Source organism: Sapajus apella, unplaced genomic scaffold (assembly GCF_009761245.1).
Source record: "Sapajus apella isolate SASKATOON/1434 unplaced genomic scaffold, GSC_monkey_1.0 scaffold14, whole genome shotgun sequence".
In the NCBI taxonomy this organism is placed as follows: domain Eukaryota; kingdom Metazoa; phylum Chordata; class Mammalia; order Primates; family Cebidae; genus Sapajus; species Sapajus apella.
In genome coordinates, this window is record NW_022436954.1 from 27,207,852 (window position 1) to 27,228,701 (window position 20,850).

General features: G+C 42.7%; 1 protein-coding gene across 2 annotated transcripts in view; it reads left to right on the forward strand.

Annotated features, from left to right (window-relative positions):
* PAMR1 (peptidase domain containing associated with muscle regeneration 1) overlaps nucleotides 1-20,850 on the forward strand; it is a 96,916-nt gene that overhangs the window by 32,442 nt on the left and 43,624 nt on the right. For both annotated transcript variants that reach the window (XM_032283560.1, XM_032283561.1), the window contains exon 3: nucleotides 4,674-4,802. In XM_032283560.1, the coding sequence (XP_032139451.1) occupies nucleotides 4,674-4,802 (129 nt within the window). The remainder of the gene's footprint in view (nucleotides 1-4,673; nucleotides 4,803-20,850) is intronic.

Below are 20,850 nucleotides of genomic sequence, written 5' to 3' on the forward strand. Positions count from 1 at the left end.
GATAAAACAAAAGACACACTTCCAGCATTCTCAGAGCTTAAAGCCTGGGGTGGAGGGTGGATATGGAGAACAGGCAGCTACCACACAGTGTAGTTAAGTGCTATGATAGAGAAACATGCGGTACTATGGCAGCATGGATGGGAATGGGGCAGGTGGGAGGAAAGTCAGTGAAGACTTGTTAGAGAAGGTGGGCAGCAGACTACACAAGGTGAGGGGGATCGGGTGAAGAAGTCAAGCCACAGAGGATAGCATGTGCCCAGGTCCTGTGGCAAGAGGAAGCATGGGGTTTTGGGAGATGCAAGTAGCTCAGTCTGGCTGGAGAAGTGTGTATGTGAAGAGAGACCGGGATAGATGGAGAGAGGGAGGGAGATGAAGAGGAAATGAAAGAATGAGAAAAGATTAAGAGAGAGCGATCTGAAGGGAGGAACAGGAGCCAGATCCTAAAGTGCTCTGCAAGCTGTGCTTCAAAGTTTAGGTTATATGCTAAAGATATGTTGGTAACATTGGAAATCTTTTAGTAAAGAAGGGAAAGCAGATTTTTCTCTTTAGCTGTAGTATGGAGACAGGATTGCAAGACAGGCATGCCTAGAGGCAGGACAGAAGTAATGGGGACTTAAATAAACATAGAAGCTCTATGGATGGAGACAAGTAGAGGGATTTGAGATCTGAGTGTGGAGATCTATTGGGTGGGACAGGAGAGGAAAGAGAATAACAGAGTGAAGCCTGATGCTCTGGCTTCTGAGCTGGACATTTGGGAAATGGTCCCAGTGATGTGAATGTGTCTTTGGATGAAATGAGACCTTCTAATGATCACTTTTTTGTGGTGATTATTGACCTTCTGTTATTTCCCACTCAATATGTACAGTCAAAATACTACATTTTAAAATCAGTTGACATAGTTGCTTTCTCTGTTTTGTGATGTCACCTATTTGGTAAACAAATAGGATTGTTGTTTTTATGTGTTTTCTATATTTGAAAATACAAGCAATTGTATATTCACATATATTTTTCCCTTCTTACACAAAAGATAGCATACCATAAGCATAGCTAACCATCTTGCTTTTTCTCTTATTACTATTATTTTTTGAGACAGGGTCTCACTCTGTCACCCAGGCTGAAGTACAGTGGCGCAGTCATGTCTCACTGTGGCCTCTGCCTTCCGGGCTCAGGTAATCCTTCCGTCTCAGCCTCCTGAGTAGCTGGGACTGCAGGCATATGCTACCATGACTGAGCAATTTTTGTATTTTTTGTAGAAGTGGAGTTTCTCCATGTTGCCCAGGCTTGTCTCTAACACCTGTGCTCAAGTGATCTGCCTGCCTCAGTCTCCCTAAGTGCTGGGATTACAGGCATGAACTCTGGTGCCTGGTCTTGCTTTTTTCTCTTAACAATATATGCTGGAGATCACTCCACGTCAGTATAAAACCATGTTCTTCATTTGTTTGTATGGTTGCATGTAACGGCATTGTGTGGATCGCCATAGTTTATGAACGTTTGGTTTGTTTCCACCCTTTAGCTGTTAACAAGACTGCAGTGACTACCCTTAGGCATGCATCACTTAGTATTTTTGTACTGTATCTATGAGGTAGATTCTTAGAAGAGGGCTTACTGGGTCAAAGGGGGGTGCATATGTCACTTCCCAGCCTTGCTTTGCCATGTTTTCTCCATACCTTTGGCATTTTTTTTCTAGCAGTCCGTGAGAGTGCTGTTTTCCCTAAGCCTTGCAACAGAATGTGTCATTTTGGATGTTTGCCAGTCTCATAGGTGGGAACTCAGACGGTTTCAGTTTGCATTTCTGTTATTATGGTAGATAATGATCTTCTCCCTGTTCTGGTAGTGGAGCAGGAGGATCAGGATCCAGAGACACCAATGGCAGGAATGTCAATGGTGCCTTCTAGTAGCATCTGGCAGCACCAGGGTCCTCACTGGGCCAATGTGGTTTCCTGTAGTTCGAGTCTGTACAGTTCTGCATTTGGTCCCCTGGCCCTTCTAGCAACTTTGTGAATTATCTAGTATATTTTTCCTTTTTGACGGATACATAATATTTGTACATGTTTATGGGGTACATGTGATATCTTATTACTTGCATAGAATGTGTAATGATTAAGTCAGAGTATTAAGGTATCCATCACCCTGGGTATTTATTATTTCTGTATTTAATGTCTTTTTAGGATAGACTCGTACATCTTGCTTACATCTAAGGACTCTGATGTGACTATGCTAAGAAAGAGAGTTGGCCAGGGCTGCTGATACGGTTTGGCTCTGTGTCCCCACCCAAATCTCATCTTGAATTGGAATAATCCCCACAGGTTGTGGAAGGGGCCTGGTGGAAGGTAATTGAATCATGGGGGCAGGCCTTTCCCATGCTGTTCCCGTGATAGTGAATAAGTCTCACGAGATCTGATGGTTTTATAAATGGGAGTTCCCCTGTACATGCTCTCTTGCTTGCCACCATGTAGGACGCAACTTTGCTCCTCATTTGCCTTCCACCATTGGAGGCCTCTCCAACCATGTGGAACTGTCAGTCAATTAAACCGCTGTCCTTTATACATTACCCAGTCCTAAGTATGTCTATATTAGCAGTGTGAGAATGGGCTAATACAGCTGCTGAGGGCAGACTCAGTCCATTTGCCTCCTTAGCAGTGATGAGATAGGGAGTTAAAGAGGGGGAATTGGCATGTGAGTGAAGACAGTCTTTGGAAGGCACAGTGACCCTGCAAGGACCCAGTTATGGGTCACATGACTACTGGAATTTGACAAATCACATAGTCATATCTCAATAGCCATGAGGGACTGTTTCCACAACCCCTGCAGATACCAAAATCCACATATGCTTACATCCCTCAGTTGGCCTCATGAAACTCCAGGGCTCTGCATTCTGTGAATACTGTATTTTTTAGCCATGGTTGGTTGAATCCATGGATGTCAAACCTGTGAATACGAAGGACCAACTGTATTGGCAACTGATGTTCTCTAATAGAAGAGGACATTGGAAGAAGGGAAGCAAAATCAAGATGGTGTGGAAAGAGAGGATCACGAGTCTCTCTTCTACAGCAATCACATGTATATACACTACAGCCCAAGTAGTACCTATTTTCAGCCAAAAGCAAAGAAGCATACTGTAAGCTCAAACAAACGCTGTTTATCTTAAGAAGTTCAGAAGCTTGGATTAGCCATTCCTTTTTCCTTCATTCATTCACTCAAATAATATTTACTGAACACCTACTATGCAGGAGCCACTGTATTAGATTAGGTGCTGTGGATTCCTGACAATGTTGGACAAGATACAGTCCTTGACTTGAGTCTATTATAGGAAAACAGATAATAGGCAGTTAAAATCGAGCATGCTATCTGCAATGGCAGGGATAAGAGTTCATATTTCGTATTACAGATACTTGCTGTGTGCAGGCACTTTACTTGTGTTAATAATTAAAAATGCAAACAGTCCTAAGAGGTAGATGCAATGTGTAATCTCCGTGTTCGGCCATTCTCACATTGCTATAAAGAAATACTCGAGACTGGATAATTTATAAGAAAGGAGATTTAATTGGCTTACGGTTCTGCAGGCTGTACAGAAAGCATGGTGGCATCTGTTTCTGGGGAGGCCTCAGGCAGCTTTTACTCATGGCGGTAGGCAAAGCCTGAGTGAAAGTAGGAGCACAAGAGAAGAGGGACGTGCCACACACTTTTAAACAACAGGATCTCAAGAGAACTCACTCATTGTTGCAAGGAAGTACCTAGGGGATGGTGCTAAACCATTCGTGAGAAATCCACTCCCATGATCCAGTCACCTCCCACTGGGCTCCACCTCCAACACTGGGGATTACATTTCAACATGAACTTTGGGTGGGGACACAGATCCAAATCATATCACCAGGTTTGACACATGAGGACACTGAGTCACAGAAAGCTTAAACAGTTTGCTCAAGGACGCACAGCTGCACAATGGCAGAGCGAGAACTTAGTTCTCTGTCTTGTTAAGTGGGATTGAATCATTTGGATTTTTTCTCATGACCCTCACTCCCTCAAGAGACCATGTGTTTAAACTGGTCCTTGCTGGAGAATCACGCAAACCCCTCTGGTGTGGCCTGCTGGTGGGGGCGGGGAGAGCCTAAGTAATAGCACAGGAAGATATTTACTATCTACTATTAAATTCAAAATTAAGTTACAAAAACAATGTACCATATGTAGTATAAGTCTAATTTTAAAAATGTATGTGTACATAGGCAGAGAAAGACTGTTAGCAGTAGTCTGCATGGCGGGGTTTTAGATATTTTTTATTTAATTCTTTATGCTGCTCTAAATTTTCTAAAAATTCCACAATAAATGCGTAACAAATTTATACAAAATAATCTATATTGGTAGATTCTTCTTTTTCCTGCAGGCAATTTCATGTTCCTTTAAAACACCAGCCACTACCTGGGAAGCTGGTTGAGACCACCCTTCTAAACTCCCCAGTCTGAACCTGGTGTTTAGAAGGGTGGTCTCAACCTTGAGATGAGAGGTTCTGCAGTTTCCTTGAGATGAGAGGTTCCACCTCGAGCCCTGACACCTTTCTAGGCCCAGATGCTCTTAGTTGAGACAGGGCCCTGAGAAGGTACAGTTGTGCTTCCATGCAGTTGATCAGAACCCACATGTGCTTTGAACTAACACCCCTCTTCTTGGGAATGTTTCAGGTTGTACCATCTTTGAAAATTGCAAGAGCTGCCGAAATGGCTCATGGGGGGGTACCCTGGATGACTTCTATGTGAAGGGTTTCTACTGTGCAGAGTGCCGAGCAGGCTGGTACGGAGGAGACTGCATGCGTAAGTAGACCTTGACCTAGCTCCATCTCTAGTGCACAGTGTCTGAGAGTCTCAGCTTATAACAGACCAAGATTTATCTCCTTGGAATCTGAGTTTTGGAAAGCCTGCAGCCAGAGGGCTTTCTAGGTAAAACTAGAAAAACAAAGATGGGTTCCCATCTGTAAGGTGTGGATTGTGAACATTTGTTTGAATTCTTGGCCACAGGAGGTTTATGTCTGTTTTTCAGTCTTCTCTCTCTAAGTGAGGCCAAGGCTTTCTGCTCTACCCATTTTAGAAGCAATTGCATGGTAGCCTTGGTCAGCAAACAGTGAACACGTCTTCAGAAATGTTGTCTGTAGTGCATTGTACATATGAATTTCTGTTGGTAAATTTCTTGAATTCTGAACCCACAGCAAATTGCCAGCATGCCATTTGTCTGAGGAAAGGAATTCTTTTTGGGATCTGCCTGAGCTGAAAGAATTACTTAGTTTTTATTAGAGTTCTGTGAGTTTCAACAATTCTTTGAAAATGGAGTGGAAATCTAATCTCTCGTTCAGTCCAAGATTCCCCTCTGCAGTGCCCTGATTGATGAAATGTCCCTCTGACAGTCTGTATCTGGAGCAATGTACAAATTGCTGTGACTTTACTGACTTATTTGATATGCTTCCTACTTGAATCGAAAACAGTTAGAATGGTCTTACAGTCAAATTTTACTCCTATGAATGATATTTCCAGTTTACAGAGATGGAGGATGGAGTGTGGTTTGTATCTTTGACTGATATAATCTGTACTGAAATACCATCAGTTTCAAGACTCTATAGCTAAGGATGAGGTATACAGCCTGCAGCTGAGAAGCTCAACTCTATCAGGAGGATAGGGGGTTTGTTGGCACTGCCAGGTGAACTGCGGAGTTATTTATAATACAGACACATTTTTAAGTGTTGGTCTTGGTTGCTGATTTAAAACTTTGATGCCATTTTGGGTGGTTTCTAGTAAATTTAATTCAGTACCTGGCAGATTATGTTCCAGATAAGTTAGCTGCAAGATTTAACCTTGGTCTTCTTTGGCAGCTGTTCTATGGAGACTGTTTCGTATAATGAGCAGAATACAAGCTCCAGAATGAAACAGACCTGGGTTTAAATAATGTTTTTGTCTATCACCGCCAGCGTGACCTTGGACAAGTCATCTAACTTGCTAATATCAGTGTCCTTTTATTTTATTTTATTTTATTTTTCCTGAGATGAAGTCTCACACTGTCACCCAGGCTGTAGTGCAGTGATGTGATCTCGGCTCACTGCAATCTCCACCTCCTGGGTTCAAGCAGTTCTCCTGCCTCAGACTCCCAAGTAGCTGATGCCCAGCTAATTTTTTTTTTTTTTTTGTATTTTAAGAAGTGATAATAATGCTACCTACCTCACAAGGTTGATTGGAGAATTAAATGAGATGAGGTATGTGAAGCATTTAATGCTCTAACAAGAGTAAAACCTCAATTAATGTAATAAATATATCATTATTATCCTATATGCTCCTTAATTGCTGAATTGGTAGGTGATTCGGAAATATAACTACTCTTCTTCCTTTCCTTTATTTTCCTTTCTTCTGAGATGGGGTCCTACTGTATTGCCCAGGCTGGCCTCAAATTCCTGGGCTCAACCAATCCTCCTGCTCAACCTCTCAAGTATTGGGAACTACAGGCACATGCCACCATGCCTGATGAAACTACTTTCAATAATAGTTTAAGATCGTCATAATTAGGGCTGTAGTGCACAGCGTTAGATTTCACATTGACCTTTGGATTATATAAGATCGCTTTGGGTTTTCCCTCCTTTGGATCATGTGGAAGGTTGCTCTTTCTCTGTGCACATGAGAAGGAAAGAAGAGGGATTCAATGGGGTTGGAGTGGTAGGCAGGGGTGTGAGCACGCATGGCGTTTGATGTGGTTTGACACCCAAATCTCACCTTGAATTGTAATAATTCACATGTGTTAAAGGTGGAGCCAGGTGGAGACAATTGAATCATAGAGGTGGTTTTCTCCATACTCTTCTCATAGTATTGAATAAGTCTCACAAGATCTGATGGTTTCATAAATAAACAGGAGTTCCCCTGCATAAAATCCCTCGCCTGCTGCCATGTAAGATGTGCCTTTGCTTCTCATTTGCCTTCCACCATTATTGTAAGGCTTTACCAACCATGTGGAATTATGAATCAATTAAACCTCTTCCCTTTACAAATTACCCAGTCTTGGGTACATCTTTATTAGCAGTGTAAGAACAGACTAATACAGCCTTGTAGGTAGGTATGCTAGGTAAGCAATTTAGATGCTATTCCAAGTGCAATGAGGGGCCAAGGAAGAGTGGCGTAGTAGGGGATGGACCAAGTGCTCTGAGAACTAGAAAAGAAAACAGAGAGGAGCTTCAGACAGGAGGTGAAGATCAAGCTGTGCCTTTGCTCATATGTTGGCAAAACAGGAAGACATTTCATGCAGAGGGACAGGATTGTCAGGGTGTGAAAATGCAAGGTGTGTTCAGGGAAGCATGTGAGATCAGGTGTGATTAGAGCAAGGTGGTGGTGTTAGGCGTGGCAAGCTCTGACTGTGAAGGGCATAGTGTGCCAGGGCTCTGACCTTGGACATGGTTCTGGAATGATGGATGGCTTAATCAGGGAAGTACCATTTGAGAGATAACTCTTGTAGCATAACTCCAGTGGAGTGCAGGAAGACCATATCCAAAGGTAGCCATGAGGAGCGTGACTGCAGTGGTTCAGGGGATGAAGAAGGGAGACTGGAGTGAGAAGAGCTTTGAAGGAAAGTGACAGGACTCAAGGCTCACTGAAGGCAGCAGTGAGGAGTCTCGAGAATTTGCCTTTCAAATTCTTAGTTTGATCAACTCTCTAGAAGTTGATGCTGTTAAGTGAATGATAAAAGGGAAAAGGTTTGGTGGGGAAAGAAGGTGAGTTCCAGCTGAAATATGTTGGAATTTGGACCTCTATAAGAGACCCTGCAGACAGTAGAAAATAGGTTTGTGGAGCTCGAGAGAATTTTAGAGACTTGAAATATGCATATGACTGTTATAGATGGAAGAATGAGCTGAACAGAGCACCATGGGCAGAGGAAATAGCAACAGATGTAAAAGGAAAGGACGAGAAGAACAGGAAGGAGACGGGAAAAGAGAGAGAGGTGGGAGGAAACCCAGGAAGGAGCAGGGTTCTGGCAGCTGGGGGCAGTGTTTCAAAATAAGTCAGAAAGTTCACATAGGATGGAGGCAGTAAAGAGGCTTTTGGATTTGATGGCTAGCTTGTGATTGGTGACCTGAGCAATAGCAGTTTCATATAAAGATTTGGCAGGGTGCAGTGGCTCATGCCTGAAAGTTCAGCACTTTGGGAGACCAAGACAGGTGGATCGCTTGAGCTCAGAAGTTCGAGACCAGCCTGAACAACATGATAAAACCCCGTCTTTACAAGCAATACAAAAATTAGCCATGCCACTGCACTCCATCCTGGGCAGAGAGAGATTGTTTTTTTTGTTTTTTTTGTTTTTTTTTTAAAAAAGCAAAATTTAAAGGGGAATGGTGGAGATACAGAATACAGACAACTTTTAAATAAGCTTAATCAAGCAAGGAAGGGGAGAATCAAGGTGATAGTTTATATGAGAAATAAACAGCTGTGGAAAAATGCCAATGAAGATGGGAAAGGCCAGGGGCAGTGGCTCATATCTGTAATCCCAGCACTTTGGAAGGATGAGGCAGTCAGATCACTTGAGGACAAGAATTCAAGGCCAGAATGATCAACAAAACAAGACCCTGTCTGTACAGAATATTAAGAAAATTTAGCCAGGCATGGTGGTGCATGCCTGTAGTTCTAGTAACTCAAGAGATTGAGGAGGGAGGATTACTTCTGCAGCATAGGATTTTGAAGCTGCAGTGAGCTATGATTGTGCCACTGCATTCCAGCCTGAGCAACAGAGCAGGGCCTCATCTCTGTCTCTTTAAAACAAACAACCAAAAAAGATGGGAAACGGTTAAACAGGTTTTAAGCTAATGTGAGAAAGGTGTCAGTGGGAGAGACACAAGATACTAAAGTAAGAATAATAGAAAAAGTTAAGACCATGTTATCCTGACGGTGAACTTCTGTGCGATCAAGAACAAAAGTGAGAGTTGAAGGAGACGGAGTTTCCTTTTCTGTCCTAGGTAGGCTGAGACGGGGGGAAAATTATTTATAGGTAGCATACCCAGTTTCTTAGTAATTATATGGTAGAAACTGTGCTGAGCACTTTATGTGCAATGTCTTGTTTTATCTGTACAATCACCCTATGCAAATACATACTCCCATTTTATAGACGATGAAACTAAGGCTTAGAGATGTGAAGTAACTTGCCTGAGGTCATACACTTAGGGGTAAAGCCCAGGGCGATTCCAGACCCCTTACTCTTGTTCTTAACCACAGTCCTAGCCTGCCTCCCGCTGGTGAGTTCCCCTGTTTTCTCTGGGAAGTAGGGAGTGAAATCTCTGCTGAGAAGAGAGCAGAAGTGAGGCTGGGACTTGAAAGTACCAAAGGTTTGGGACAGCCACTTGAGGAACAAGAAAAGGCACCAGCTGGTGTTAAACTTAAAGCATGTCCAAGCAAGACAGAGGATCCAGTTGAAGCCAGAGCACTTACGGAGGTGATGCAGCCAGTTAGGATGTTGGCTGATGCTCTCCGGAAGTGCAGTAGCAGGAGTGAGTAAAACCAATTGTTTTGTTGATCCAAGAATAGGCTGAGACGTGACTGACCAGGGACATGGTTGGGAAGGACATGAAATCATGTCCTTAGGGTTAGGGTTAGGGTAGAGGGGGAATAGGGACAAGCAGTTTTAAGTGGAAAAGCAGGTTTGGTAGTAATAAAGTAATGGAACATGTAGGTGGAAAGGGTATTATGGTCAGAGAGTAGAGTTTCTAAATTGAAGCTTTCAGGGGGTAGTGGTGATAAAGTGTTCAGTTTTTCTGTTTAACAATCTCAAAGGACAAATGTTTGTTTTTCTTTCTCATGGGTCTGTGAGTTGGCAGGGGTTCCGCTGATTTCAACTAGGCTGGCCTGGGTTGTGCTGCAGGCTGCAGGGCTCAGGCTGAAGGGACAGCAGCCATCAGGGCATGCTCTTTTCAGCGTGGGTCACAAGAGGCCAAGCCAAACACACAGGCCAACATTAAGGCCTCTGCGGACATTACACTCACCCACATTCCACTGGCCATAAGAAGTCACATGGCTAAGTTCCCAATCAGTGAAGTAGGGAAGAAGGAAACAGGGCTGGACAAATATTTCTAAACAATACTCTAATCACTCCCTGTGAATAAGTGGGTTTGTTCAGGAGACAGAAAGGAAAGAATATTTGCATGCAGGAGGCCAATAAAGCAAATGGTAACGAAACGGAAGGATAGCAGTCACCCAAACATTATGAAACAGAAAATATTAAAATTCAGAAATCCTGAGCATATGTCTTTTAAATAGCACCTACTGGTTGAGTCTTGGACCTACTTGCACCTTGGTGTAAGAGGCTGTTTATGGAGCCTCATTGGTTGGGCTGGTGATCATGTCCATGTGAGGGTCCAGGTTTTGTCAAGGACAGCAGAGCTGGCTCAAAGCAACCAGTCTATCATGTAGGCAAGAAGAACAGAGAGCTCATGCCTTCATTCATTAATCTACTCCTTCCAGCCAAAAGTTATTTCCTGAATGGATGCTTCTAGGTGCTAGATATACAATAATAAGCAAGACGAACCTGGTCCCTCACATCTTAGAGCTTGTGCTTTAGAGAGGGGAATTGTTTTATTTAAGTTAAAAAGAATAGAATGTGGTCAGTGCTATGAAATTTAAAAAACAAACTAATGGTCAAGTTCCTATCCGATTCTGTGTTTGTTCAATTGTGCTTGTTCAATTCCATTACGCTTGTTCTGAAAGTCTCTTTCCACACAGTGTATGTTACCACTGCCCTACGCACTGATGGAGCATTTCTTATGGAGCACTGGGCTGGTCACCAGGGAATACGGTGATTCTGCAATGAGTTTACATTCCATCTGTGAAAACAGGGCTTGACCATAGGAAGACATTTGTATGATGTTATTAGGTTCTTATCACCCCCACCTTATACTGGCACTAAATAAATGTGCAGGGAATAACTAGGAAGAAGTAATTCATTTCACTCTTTGTTTAATGCCTGCCTACTGCTGGGCACTCTGCTGTCCGTCTACATTAAAGGTGGCCTGTGTATAGCTGGGACACAGCTCTGGAGGCCCATGGCAGTGCAAACATTTTTCCACTAGATGGCGCCCAAGCGATCCTTTCAGACAATGTTATGCTGAAGGCACTTCCTACGGAGAGTCTCTGAAGAGCCTGGGCATTATTTTTCCTGAGCACCATACAGAACCTTAGAAGGAGGGAGGAGGGGCGGGCAAGTGCCAGAAGGATCGGAGCTGTTTTATGTGTGAGTTAGAGGGCATCTGGCACCGAACAGATGCAGTAGCACCTTTATTTGCTCACCGTCCTTGACAACGTTTGTGATATTAACCTAACTAATGACAACCTTAAATTCATTATGCAATTGATTCATGCATAACCATTGGCAGGTTGTATTATCCAGCAGAATAGGCAAATGGCCTGAATCTATGGAGCCCAGGAGAGAACTCATTCACATCTTTCTGCCCAAGAAAGATGGGTTTAGTAATCTCAGAATACCCAGACTAGGAGCTAGTGGTACTTTATTGCCATTAATAAAAAAGTACCGTTCTTTCTACCCTTCTCCACTTTTTAATGTAAAAACTTCAATTCTACAGAGAAATGAAATAATAATATACAACCACATGCTACTTACCAGAATTTGCCAATTTTTATCATTCTCCAACATCTGGCTCTCTCTCTTTTTTTCTGTACTATGGGATTCATGAATTTTAATTTTTTTTCTTTTTCATAGTGTTATAATTTTTCTTTTGATGCTTAGATTTTCTCAGATTTGGCCTTTTAAGCTGGCTACACCTCATTGCTCCTCGAGCATTTATTTACATTCTGCCCCAACCCTCAAATGTTTCCAGTTCACCATGATTTTCTATGCCCAGGTCTTGAAACGAGCTATTTCTCCATGCATTCTGGCTTCTTATAGTGGGAAATTGTAAATAGGAGCTGCAATTTGGGTGCTGGCTATTAGAGATGCTGATCTCCAAAGTCGAAACCAAGGTTTCTTCTCAGGGTTTCTTAAACTCAAAAGTTGAGCTCTGAAGTGGAACCACTCTGCTGATTTCCATTGCTGACCACCAGCGTGGTGTTGGTTTAGCTTTGCCGTAGGCTGAGTTCCTTGGCCATCAAAAAAGATGAGCAGCAGGAAGGCCCAAGAGTGACCCAGAATGCCACACTTCTCATTGGCATTGCAGTGATACCAGCCTTTCAGTCCCTGAAGGATACTGGGCATCTAAGGAGGTTAGGAAAGCAACCCAGATGAGAGGATTTATGGGGAGAGATTATAAGCCCTTAATACATTTATCTTCTTAGTTATATTTTGGGTAGAGGCAGAGGAACAGAGGAACTGGCCATCAGCCATGCCCAAAACTGTTTGTAGGGCAAGAGTTATCAGAGAGGAAGAGGATTTGCACGGGCTGATTCCTGAGCCATAAGCAGGAATGATTAAGAGCAAACTTAAGGGGAGTGGGGAGAAGGCTTACAAAGCTGTGTGTCACTGACTTTCGGGGCTGCCCACCAGGGGAGCTGCGGAATCGCCTAGGGTGGAGTCACTGAAAGCTGCCTCATCTCACTCCAGCCTTTTGCATCCTGATGCTTACAGAAAAGAACAATGCTCAGGTCAATTCAGACTGGGGATAGTATTAGGTGGCAGTTAGCAGCCTGGGCTTGGATTTGAATCTCTATTCCTTTCCTGACTTTGGCCAAAATTACCCCAATCTTTGTAAATCTCAGTTTCCTCATTTACAAAATTGGAATTCCAATAGTGGCCCTCAGAGATTTTGTGAAGATTAAGTGAAGAACTGTCTATAAATCCCTTAATATGGAGTCTGGTATATAGTAAGTGCTCAATCAATGGTGGATGGGGTCTGGTATATAGTAAGTGCTCAGTAAATTGTGGATGCTATTTTTATATACAAGAGCCATGAAATGAGCTCTATTTGTTTCTTGTTGTTTTGGTGGGCAGGGGGAGAAATCAATATAGGGCCAGAGAAGAAAGATAATAAAAGTTAAGTCCTTAAGCTTAAAGAATACACACTGGACACAAGGAGGTGGTCTTCCATAGACAAAATATTATATGGCAAACAGTGTTTTATATTTTATGTGCTAAAGCTGTTTGACCCCAGAGAATTAGTGTTTAAATCTTTGTAGAGAATTTTATGTTGTTAAAGAACTCATTAATCATAGCTCAGCTTCTGGTGAAGGTATAGAAGGACATGAAAAACCTTCCCTCCTGCTCAAACAGTAATAAATCACTAGATTTCTTTGGTTAATAAATTAAAATAACAATTTTCATTAAAATCATAATATTTCTGTAAATATGAAATCTAAAAGAATCTGAACTCCAGAGGGGTGATTTCTTCCAGGGTGAGCAAGAGATTCAGAATGCTTCATACTTGAAGGCAGCTGCTAAGGTTGAGGGTAGGGCAGGTGCAGGAAGGGGGCTACTAGAGGAGGAGGAGCCAGGAAAATTTTGGAATCTATGGGCTGTCCAGTTGAACTTAAATCTGGAGGAGACCCCAAAGCAAAGACAATCATCTCTAGCAAGTATTTTCTTAAATGGAATTTGTCTGTTCATGCAGAGGCTGGAATGAGGCGATGAAGCAGAAGATTTCGGGATATTATCACCTTTCAGTTTCACAAGCCTGATTCTCAAAGTCTCACAGTCTCATGGGCTCATAGCTTCTCAGTCTTGTAGTCATGGGAGTGCAGGAAGCTGGGGGAAGAAGGAGATGAAAATCAAAGAGAGATTTCCTTAGGTTTATGGGGTTTGAATTTCAAGATTCTTCTGGCGAGGTTTGTTCTTCCCCAGATCAGCTTAATTCTTGATTGGGTCAAACTGATTCATCCCTGATCATTTCTCCCATGAGCCTAATAGAGGACAGGACATTTCCAATCAAAAGAAACAATAGATATCCTGTTGTGAAGAAGCAAGAAAATAAGATCTACGTTCAAGAGGGCAACCAGTCAAAAGAAATAGAGCATGGATAATGAAATGAAAATTTTCAGACAAGAAACTTTTATATAACTTTAAAATAAATGCACTAAAAGATTGACAGGAAAAGATAAATATAATGAATGAAGATATGAAAAGTTAACAAAATCAATGATCAAAAATGACAAACATTCCTATATACCAACAACAGATAAGCAGAGTCAAATCGTGAATGAACTCCCATTCACAATTGCTACAAAGAGAATAAAATACCTAGGAATACAGCTAACAAGGGATGTAAAAGACCTCTTCAAGGAGAGCTACAAACCACTGCTCAAGGTAATAAGAGAGGACACAAACACATGGAAAAACCTTCCATCCATATGGGTAGGAAGAATCAATATTGTGAAAATGGCCATACTGCCCAAAGTAATTTATAAATCCAGTGCTATTCCTATAAAACTACCATTGGCATTCTTCACAGAATTAGAATGTCATTTAAATGTCATGTGGAACCAAAAAAGAACCCATATAGCCAAAATAACACTAAACAAAAAGAACAAAACTGGAGGCATCACACTACTGGGCTTCAAAGTATACTACAAGGCTACAGTAGCCAAAACAGCATGGTATTGGTGCCAAAACAGACATATTGATCAATGAAACAGAACGGAGACTTCAGAAATAGCACCAAACATCTACAATCATTGGATCTTTGACAAACCTGACAAAAACAAGCAATAAGGAAAGGATTTCCTATTTAACAAATGGTGCTGGAAAAACTGGCTAGCCATATGCAGAAAACTGAAACTGGACCCCTTCCTTACACCTTATACAAAAGTTAACTCAAGGTGGATTAAAGACTTAATGTAAAGCCCAAAACTATAACAACCTTGAAAGAAAATGTAGGCAACACCCTTGAGGACATAGGCATGGACAAAGACTTAATGATGAAAATGTCAAAAGCAATTGGAACAAAAGCTAAAATTGACAAATGGGACCTAATTAAACTAAAAAGCTTCTGCACAGCAAAAGAAATTATCCAGAACAAATACACAACCTACAGAATAGGAGAAAAGTTTTGCAATCTACTCATCTGACAAAGGTCTATTATCCAGAATCTACAAGGAACTTCAACGAATTTACAAGAAAAAGCAAACAACCCCATCAAAAAGTGGGCTAAAGATATTAACAGACAGTTCTCAAAAGAAGACATTTGTGGCTGGGCATGGTGGCTCATGCCTGTAATCCCAGTAGTTTAGGAGGCCAAGGACGGTGGATCACTTGAAGTTAGGAGTTCATCGCCAACCTGGCCAACATGATAAAACCCCATATCTACTAAAAATATGGAAATTAGCTAGGTGTGGTGGCGCCCACCACCACAGTTACTTGGGAGGCTGAGGAAGGAGAACTGTTTGAACCCGGGAGGTAGAGGTTGCAGTGAGCTGAGATCGTGCCACTGCACTCCAGCCTGGGAAACAGAGCAAGACCATCTCAAAACAAACAAAAAAGAAGACATTTATATGGACAACAAACATATGAAAAAAAGCTCAACATAACTGATTATTAGAGAACTATAAATCAAAGCATGCCAGTCAGAATGGTGATTATTAAAATGCAAAGAAACAGTAGATGCTGGTGAGGCTGTGGAGATACAGGAACGTTTTTACACTGTTCTGCTGGTGGGAATGTAAATTTGTTCAACCATTGTGGAAGACAGTATGGTGATTCCTCAAGGGTATAGAATCAGAAATACCATTTGAGCCAGCATTCCATTACTGGGTATATACCCAAAGGAATATACATTATTCTACTACAGAGACACATGCATGTGTATGTTTATTGCAGCACTGTTTACAATAGCAAAGACATGGAACCAACCCAAATGCCCATCAATGATACACTAGATAAAGAAAATGTGGTACATAATACACCATGGAATATTATGCATCCACAAAAAGGAATGGGATCATGTCCTTTGCAGGGATGTGGCTGAAGCTGGAAACCATCATCCTGTCAGCAAACTAACACAGGAACAGAAAACCAAACACTGCATGTTCTCACTCATAAGTGGCAGCTGAACAATGAGAATACATGGACACTGGGAGGGAAATAACACACACCAGGGCCTGTCGGGGGTGAGGAGTGAGGGGAGGGAGAACATTAGGACAAATATCTAATGCATGCAGGGCTTAAAACCTAGATGACGGGTAGATAGGTGTGGCAAACCATCATAGCACATGTACTCCTGTGTAACAAACCTGCATGTTCTGTAGGTGTATCCTGGAACTTTAAGTAAAATAAATTTAAAAAAGAAAAATAAAACTTTAGGAGAGATTTGGAAAGTATTTTTAAAAAGAAAGGAACAAAATGGAAATCCTAGCACTGAAAAATGTATTATCTGAACTAAAACAAAAATTCACTGGAGGGGATTAACAGCCTATTAGTCACAATGGAAGAAAGGATCAGGGAACTTAAAGACAGGTCAATAGAAATCAACCAAACTGAAGCACAGGGAAGAGACTGAAAGTATTTAACAATCTTAACTCTTTGTGTTATCCTAGCCAGACCCTGTCCATTAAGTTGTATTAACAGGGTTATTTCCATGTGAGTGTTTTGTGGTAACCCTGGCAATTTTGGGAAAGGAAAGACTTTTCTGCAGCAAAGTGGTAGATACTATTCTTTCTAGACAACCATTTTTTCAACTAAATGGACAGGCCATTTGACATAGGGTGGTGGGAGGGACTTTAAAAATGGTTTGATTGGACAGGGATAAGTTCGAATTGTTTTTTTGGTCTAACCATTCATTTAGTTAATAGCTATGGTAATTGAGCACTGACTTGATGAACACAGAGGTATAAACAGGACAGAAGATATCCCTGCTCTCATGGAACGGTGTCATGGGAGATGCAGGCGATTCAGTAAACAATCATCATAGAATCAGGCGGATTGGGGTTACAGGTCAACTCACAGGCTGAGCTGTGGACTTCTTATTGTTCCTGATGAACACCTGAGACCCTGATAAAAGCCAACACTTAGCACTTACTATGAGCCAGGCATCATTCGGAGTGCCTTCCTGTACTGACTCATTTAATCCCCATTACAACCCTGGTCACAGCCATGTGACAGATGAGGACTCTCAGGCACAGAGGGGCAAATAATTTTTCTTTGGTTATATAGCTTGTAAGTGGCAGAGCCAAGGTGCAAATTCAGAAGCCAGCCGCAGAGCCCCTTCTTTTATCCTGTCCATGAAGCCATTTCTTGATGTTAAGAGGCCCTTGAGGTCTTCATCACCCAGGCCTGGCTCTGCGAGCACTGTCTGGGATGGTGAGCCTGATGGGTTTAGGGTTCTAGCCAGTGAGGAGATGAGATTCTCAGGAGCCCTGGAGCGGTGGATTAGAACCTGAGCTGTCCCCTGCAATTCCTGGGCCAAAACAGTCAGTGCCTCAGATCCAGACATGACTCAAAAAAAATAACAATATACGTTGCCACTTATTGAGCATTTTTATGTACCAGGTGCTGTGCTAAGTGCTTTACATATACTATCTCACTTAATCCCTAAGACAAGTGAGAAAAACACATGGTTGTAGGTACAACTATTCTCATTTCCAAATGAGAGACCTTGGCTCAGAAAATATAGTGGACTTTTTTAGAGTCACACAACTAGTAAGTGGTCGAACTAAGATTTGGAACCTGGCTGGCCTCACAGACTGTGTCATCTTTGAAGGAGGAAAGAAAACACAATTGCCTCTGAGTCTGAATGTCTTTTTTTAAGTCTTCCTTTTCTTTCTAAGAGGAAACCATAAAGAAAAACAAAACCCAACCACTTCCTAGAAGTGTGTGTGTCTCCCCTGCAACCTCCTCCCCTGCCCTACATGCTGAAGATAAGAAGACTTTTGTCTGAGGCTAAGGGTGTTCATTTGTGTTGAGGATATTTTCCAGCTGTCTTACTGGTCTAGAAATTAATAAAGATTTCCTTTCAGTTCTGTAGGCAGAGTCTATCCAGCTGTCCCTCCTGTTTGAGCATGTATCCATGGGGCAAGGTTGGAGATGAGGCCAGGATTTGAGAGCTCAGGGCACAATCCAGCTTCACTGACAGATATCACTATATGCACAAACACACACACACACACTCAAACACACTCACACACACACACACACTGTCTCTCTCTCACACACAAACACACACACACACACACACACACACACTCTGCTACAGCAAGACATTGTTAAGGAATCTGATCACATCTTCCAGGCTCTCTGCCTGCACTGGTCTTTCAGACTCAGGACCACCTGCTAGGTTGGCCGGCGATACTTCCTTGGCAGGGACACTCAGCTGTGTTCACTGTTCTGCCCTGGACAGAGAGGTGTAGTCAGGCTGCCCCTGCACCCATGCTCACCAGCTCTCCAAGTAGAGGCAAGAGTGGAGAGGGAATTGAAGGAGTTCCGTGACGTGGGGAGGGAGTGCAGCTCCCTCCTCCTCTTGCTCTTTCCCTAATATTCCTTCTTCCAAACAGATTTCCGAGAAGTGGCCCCTTTGTCTCTGGTTGGTTGGAAGCTGTTCCCCATATTGGGGCCAACTCTGCCCTCTCCTTCAGAGTGAAAAGGAACCTCATTAAGAAGAACGGAGATGTTGTGTATGTTTAGAATCCTACTTCTGAAGGACAGCCCGTGAGGCTGCAGGAACAGGTGGTCCAGCATGTCACGTGGTCAGGGATCAGACACCTGGGTGAGGATGGGGACTAAGCCCTCCAGAGGCTACAAGAGACCCTGGAGCTGGCCAATGCCCGAATGGATGTGCCAAGGAAGCCTAAATGGGGATGAGCACTGCCTTCCCTTGGATTTGGGGAGGGGCGTGAGGCACAGCTGTCTATTTCCAGCTTCCATATGGAGAGAAGAAACTGGGAGCAGGCTGGCAGCATTTGCTTCTGGTTCTAACTTAGGGTGCCCAGCAGGAGGTTTGCTGAGGGAGCTGGGATTTAACACCTTGCAGGCTGGGAAACTGCCAGTCCTGAGGGGGGCGGGCTGTGCGGGAAGGCTTCTTTTGTTGTCTCTCACACCCCCGCATATCATTTCCGTAGCCCAGCAGCAGATGGGTAGAAGGGGGCGACGAGGAGTGTGAGGTGTGCAGGAAGAAGGAACACACATTTCAAAAAGGGAGTGGGCAAAGATTCCATGTATCTTTCTTAGGGGTGGAAAAATCCTGCCATTTTAAAATGGAGTGGGAGAGGACTGGGTCAGAATGCCCCTAAGACAGTTTAACATACCAGCAAAGACTCAGTGTTGATACTAGACAAATCCAAGGTCAAATCTCTGCTCTGCCACTCAATATAAACAGCTGACATTTACTAATTTTCCTGTGAAGAGTTTTCCATGCACGATGTGCTTTAAGCCTCACAGAACCACATGCAGTAGCTGCCACTTTTATTCACGTTTGACTCAAGTTAACTGAGGTTCTGACAGAGGAAGTAACTTGCTCAAGGCTGCACAGCTATGGAAAATAAAGCTGAGTTTCAAACGAGTCTGCAGTCTCTATTCTTAATCGCAGCTTTACCATTAGGACAATGATTTACAGCCTTCTAACTTCCTGGCATCTGGGTTTAGGGAAATCATTTAACTTCTCCACCTTTAGTGTTTCACATCTAGAAAATGGGGAGATGAATGTTGTTCTCTTTGGTTTCTTATGAAGATTAAATGAGAAAGAGCAAAGCTTTAGTGCCTGGGCTATAATCATATCATAATCCATTTATTCAACAAATATGCATTGAGCACCTGTTATATGCCAGCTTCTATTCTAGGTGTACAAGCTAGAAAAGATCCCAGCTCTATCCAAGGGAGGAAGCAAGTAGGTGAAATAATTTCAAATAGGCATGTGTATTATGAAGAAAACAAAACAGAGTAAAGATACTGACCATAGAGTTTGAAGGGCCTATTTTAGCTGAATGACAGGGAAGGCATCTTTGAAGAAGTGAGAGTCGGGCTTGCTATTTCCATTATTATATTTTTTGAAATGAAGTCTTGGTCTGTCACCCAAGCTGGAGTGCAGTGGTGCCATCATATAAGCTTAATTTTTACAGGAAAGAGATGTGGAAGAAGAGGAACCTTCTGGGTTTAGGAAACAGCAAGTACAAGGGCTGGAGTTGAGCACAGAAAGCAGGCTGCATCTGGGGCAGAGTGGACAGGCATATGAGTAGCATGTGAGACTGGGAGGAGAGTGGATGTAGGCAGCCAGCAAGGCAGGGCTGCAAATGTCCTAGGAAGGTGTTTGCACAGTGGAGAACTGTTGGAGGCCTTGAATCAAGAGGAAAATGTGATCTGATTTATTTATTTAAAAGATGGCTTTGGATGCTGGGTGGATAATAGAATGTTGGGGGACAAGGATGAATGGCAGGTATATTTGTTTTCATTCTGCTATGTAGAAATATCTGAAGCTGGGTAATTTATAAAGCAAAGAGGTTTAATTGACTCACAGTTCCAGGTGGCTGGAGGAGTCTCAAGGAGAACTCACAATCATGGCGGAAGGGGAAGCAAACACGTCCTTCTTCACATGGTAGCAGGAGAGAGAAGTACCAAGAGAAGGTGGGAAACCCCTTCTAAAACCATCAGATCTCGTGAAAACTCACTCACTGTCTCGAGAACAGCACGAGGGTAACTGTTCCCATGTGTCGGTTACCTCCCTCCTATGATATGTGGGAATTAGGGGAACCACAATTCAAGGTGAGACTTGGGTGGGGACACAGCCAAACCATACCACCAGAAGATCAAGGAGAAATGAGACTGCAGAGAGAAATGATGGAGGCTGGGTCTAGACAGGAGTGCAAGTGGAAAATAGTGGATGATGCTTCCCATCATTGGCACAGGACAGCAGCAATTAAGATTTTAGTGAAGAGATAGATTGTATGACCTAGCAGTAGTTTTCACAAAAGTCACAAGCCTCAGACC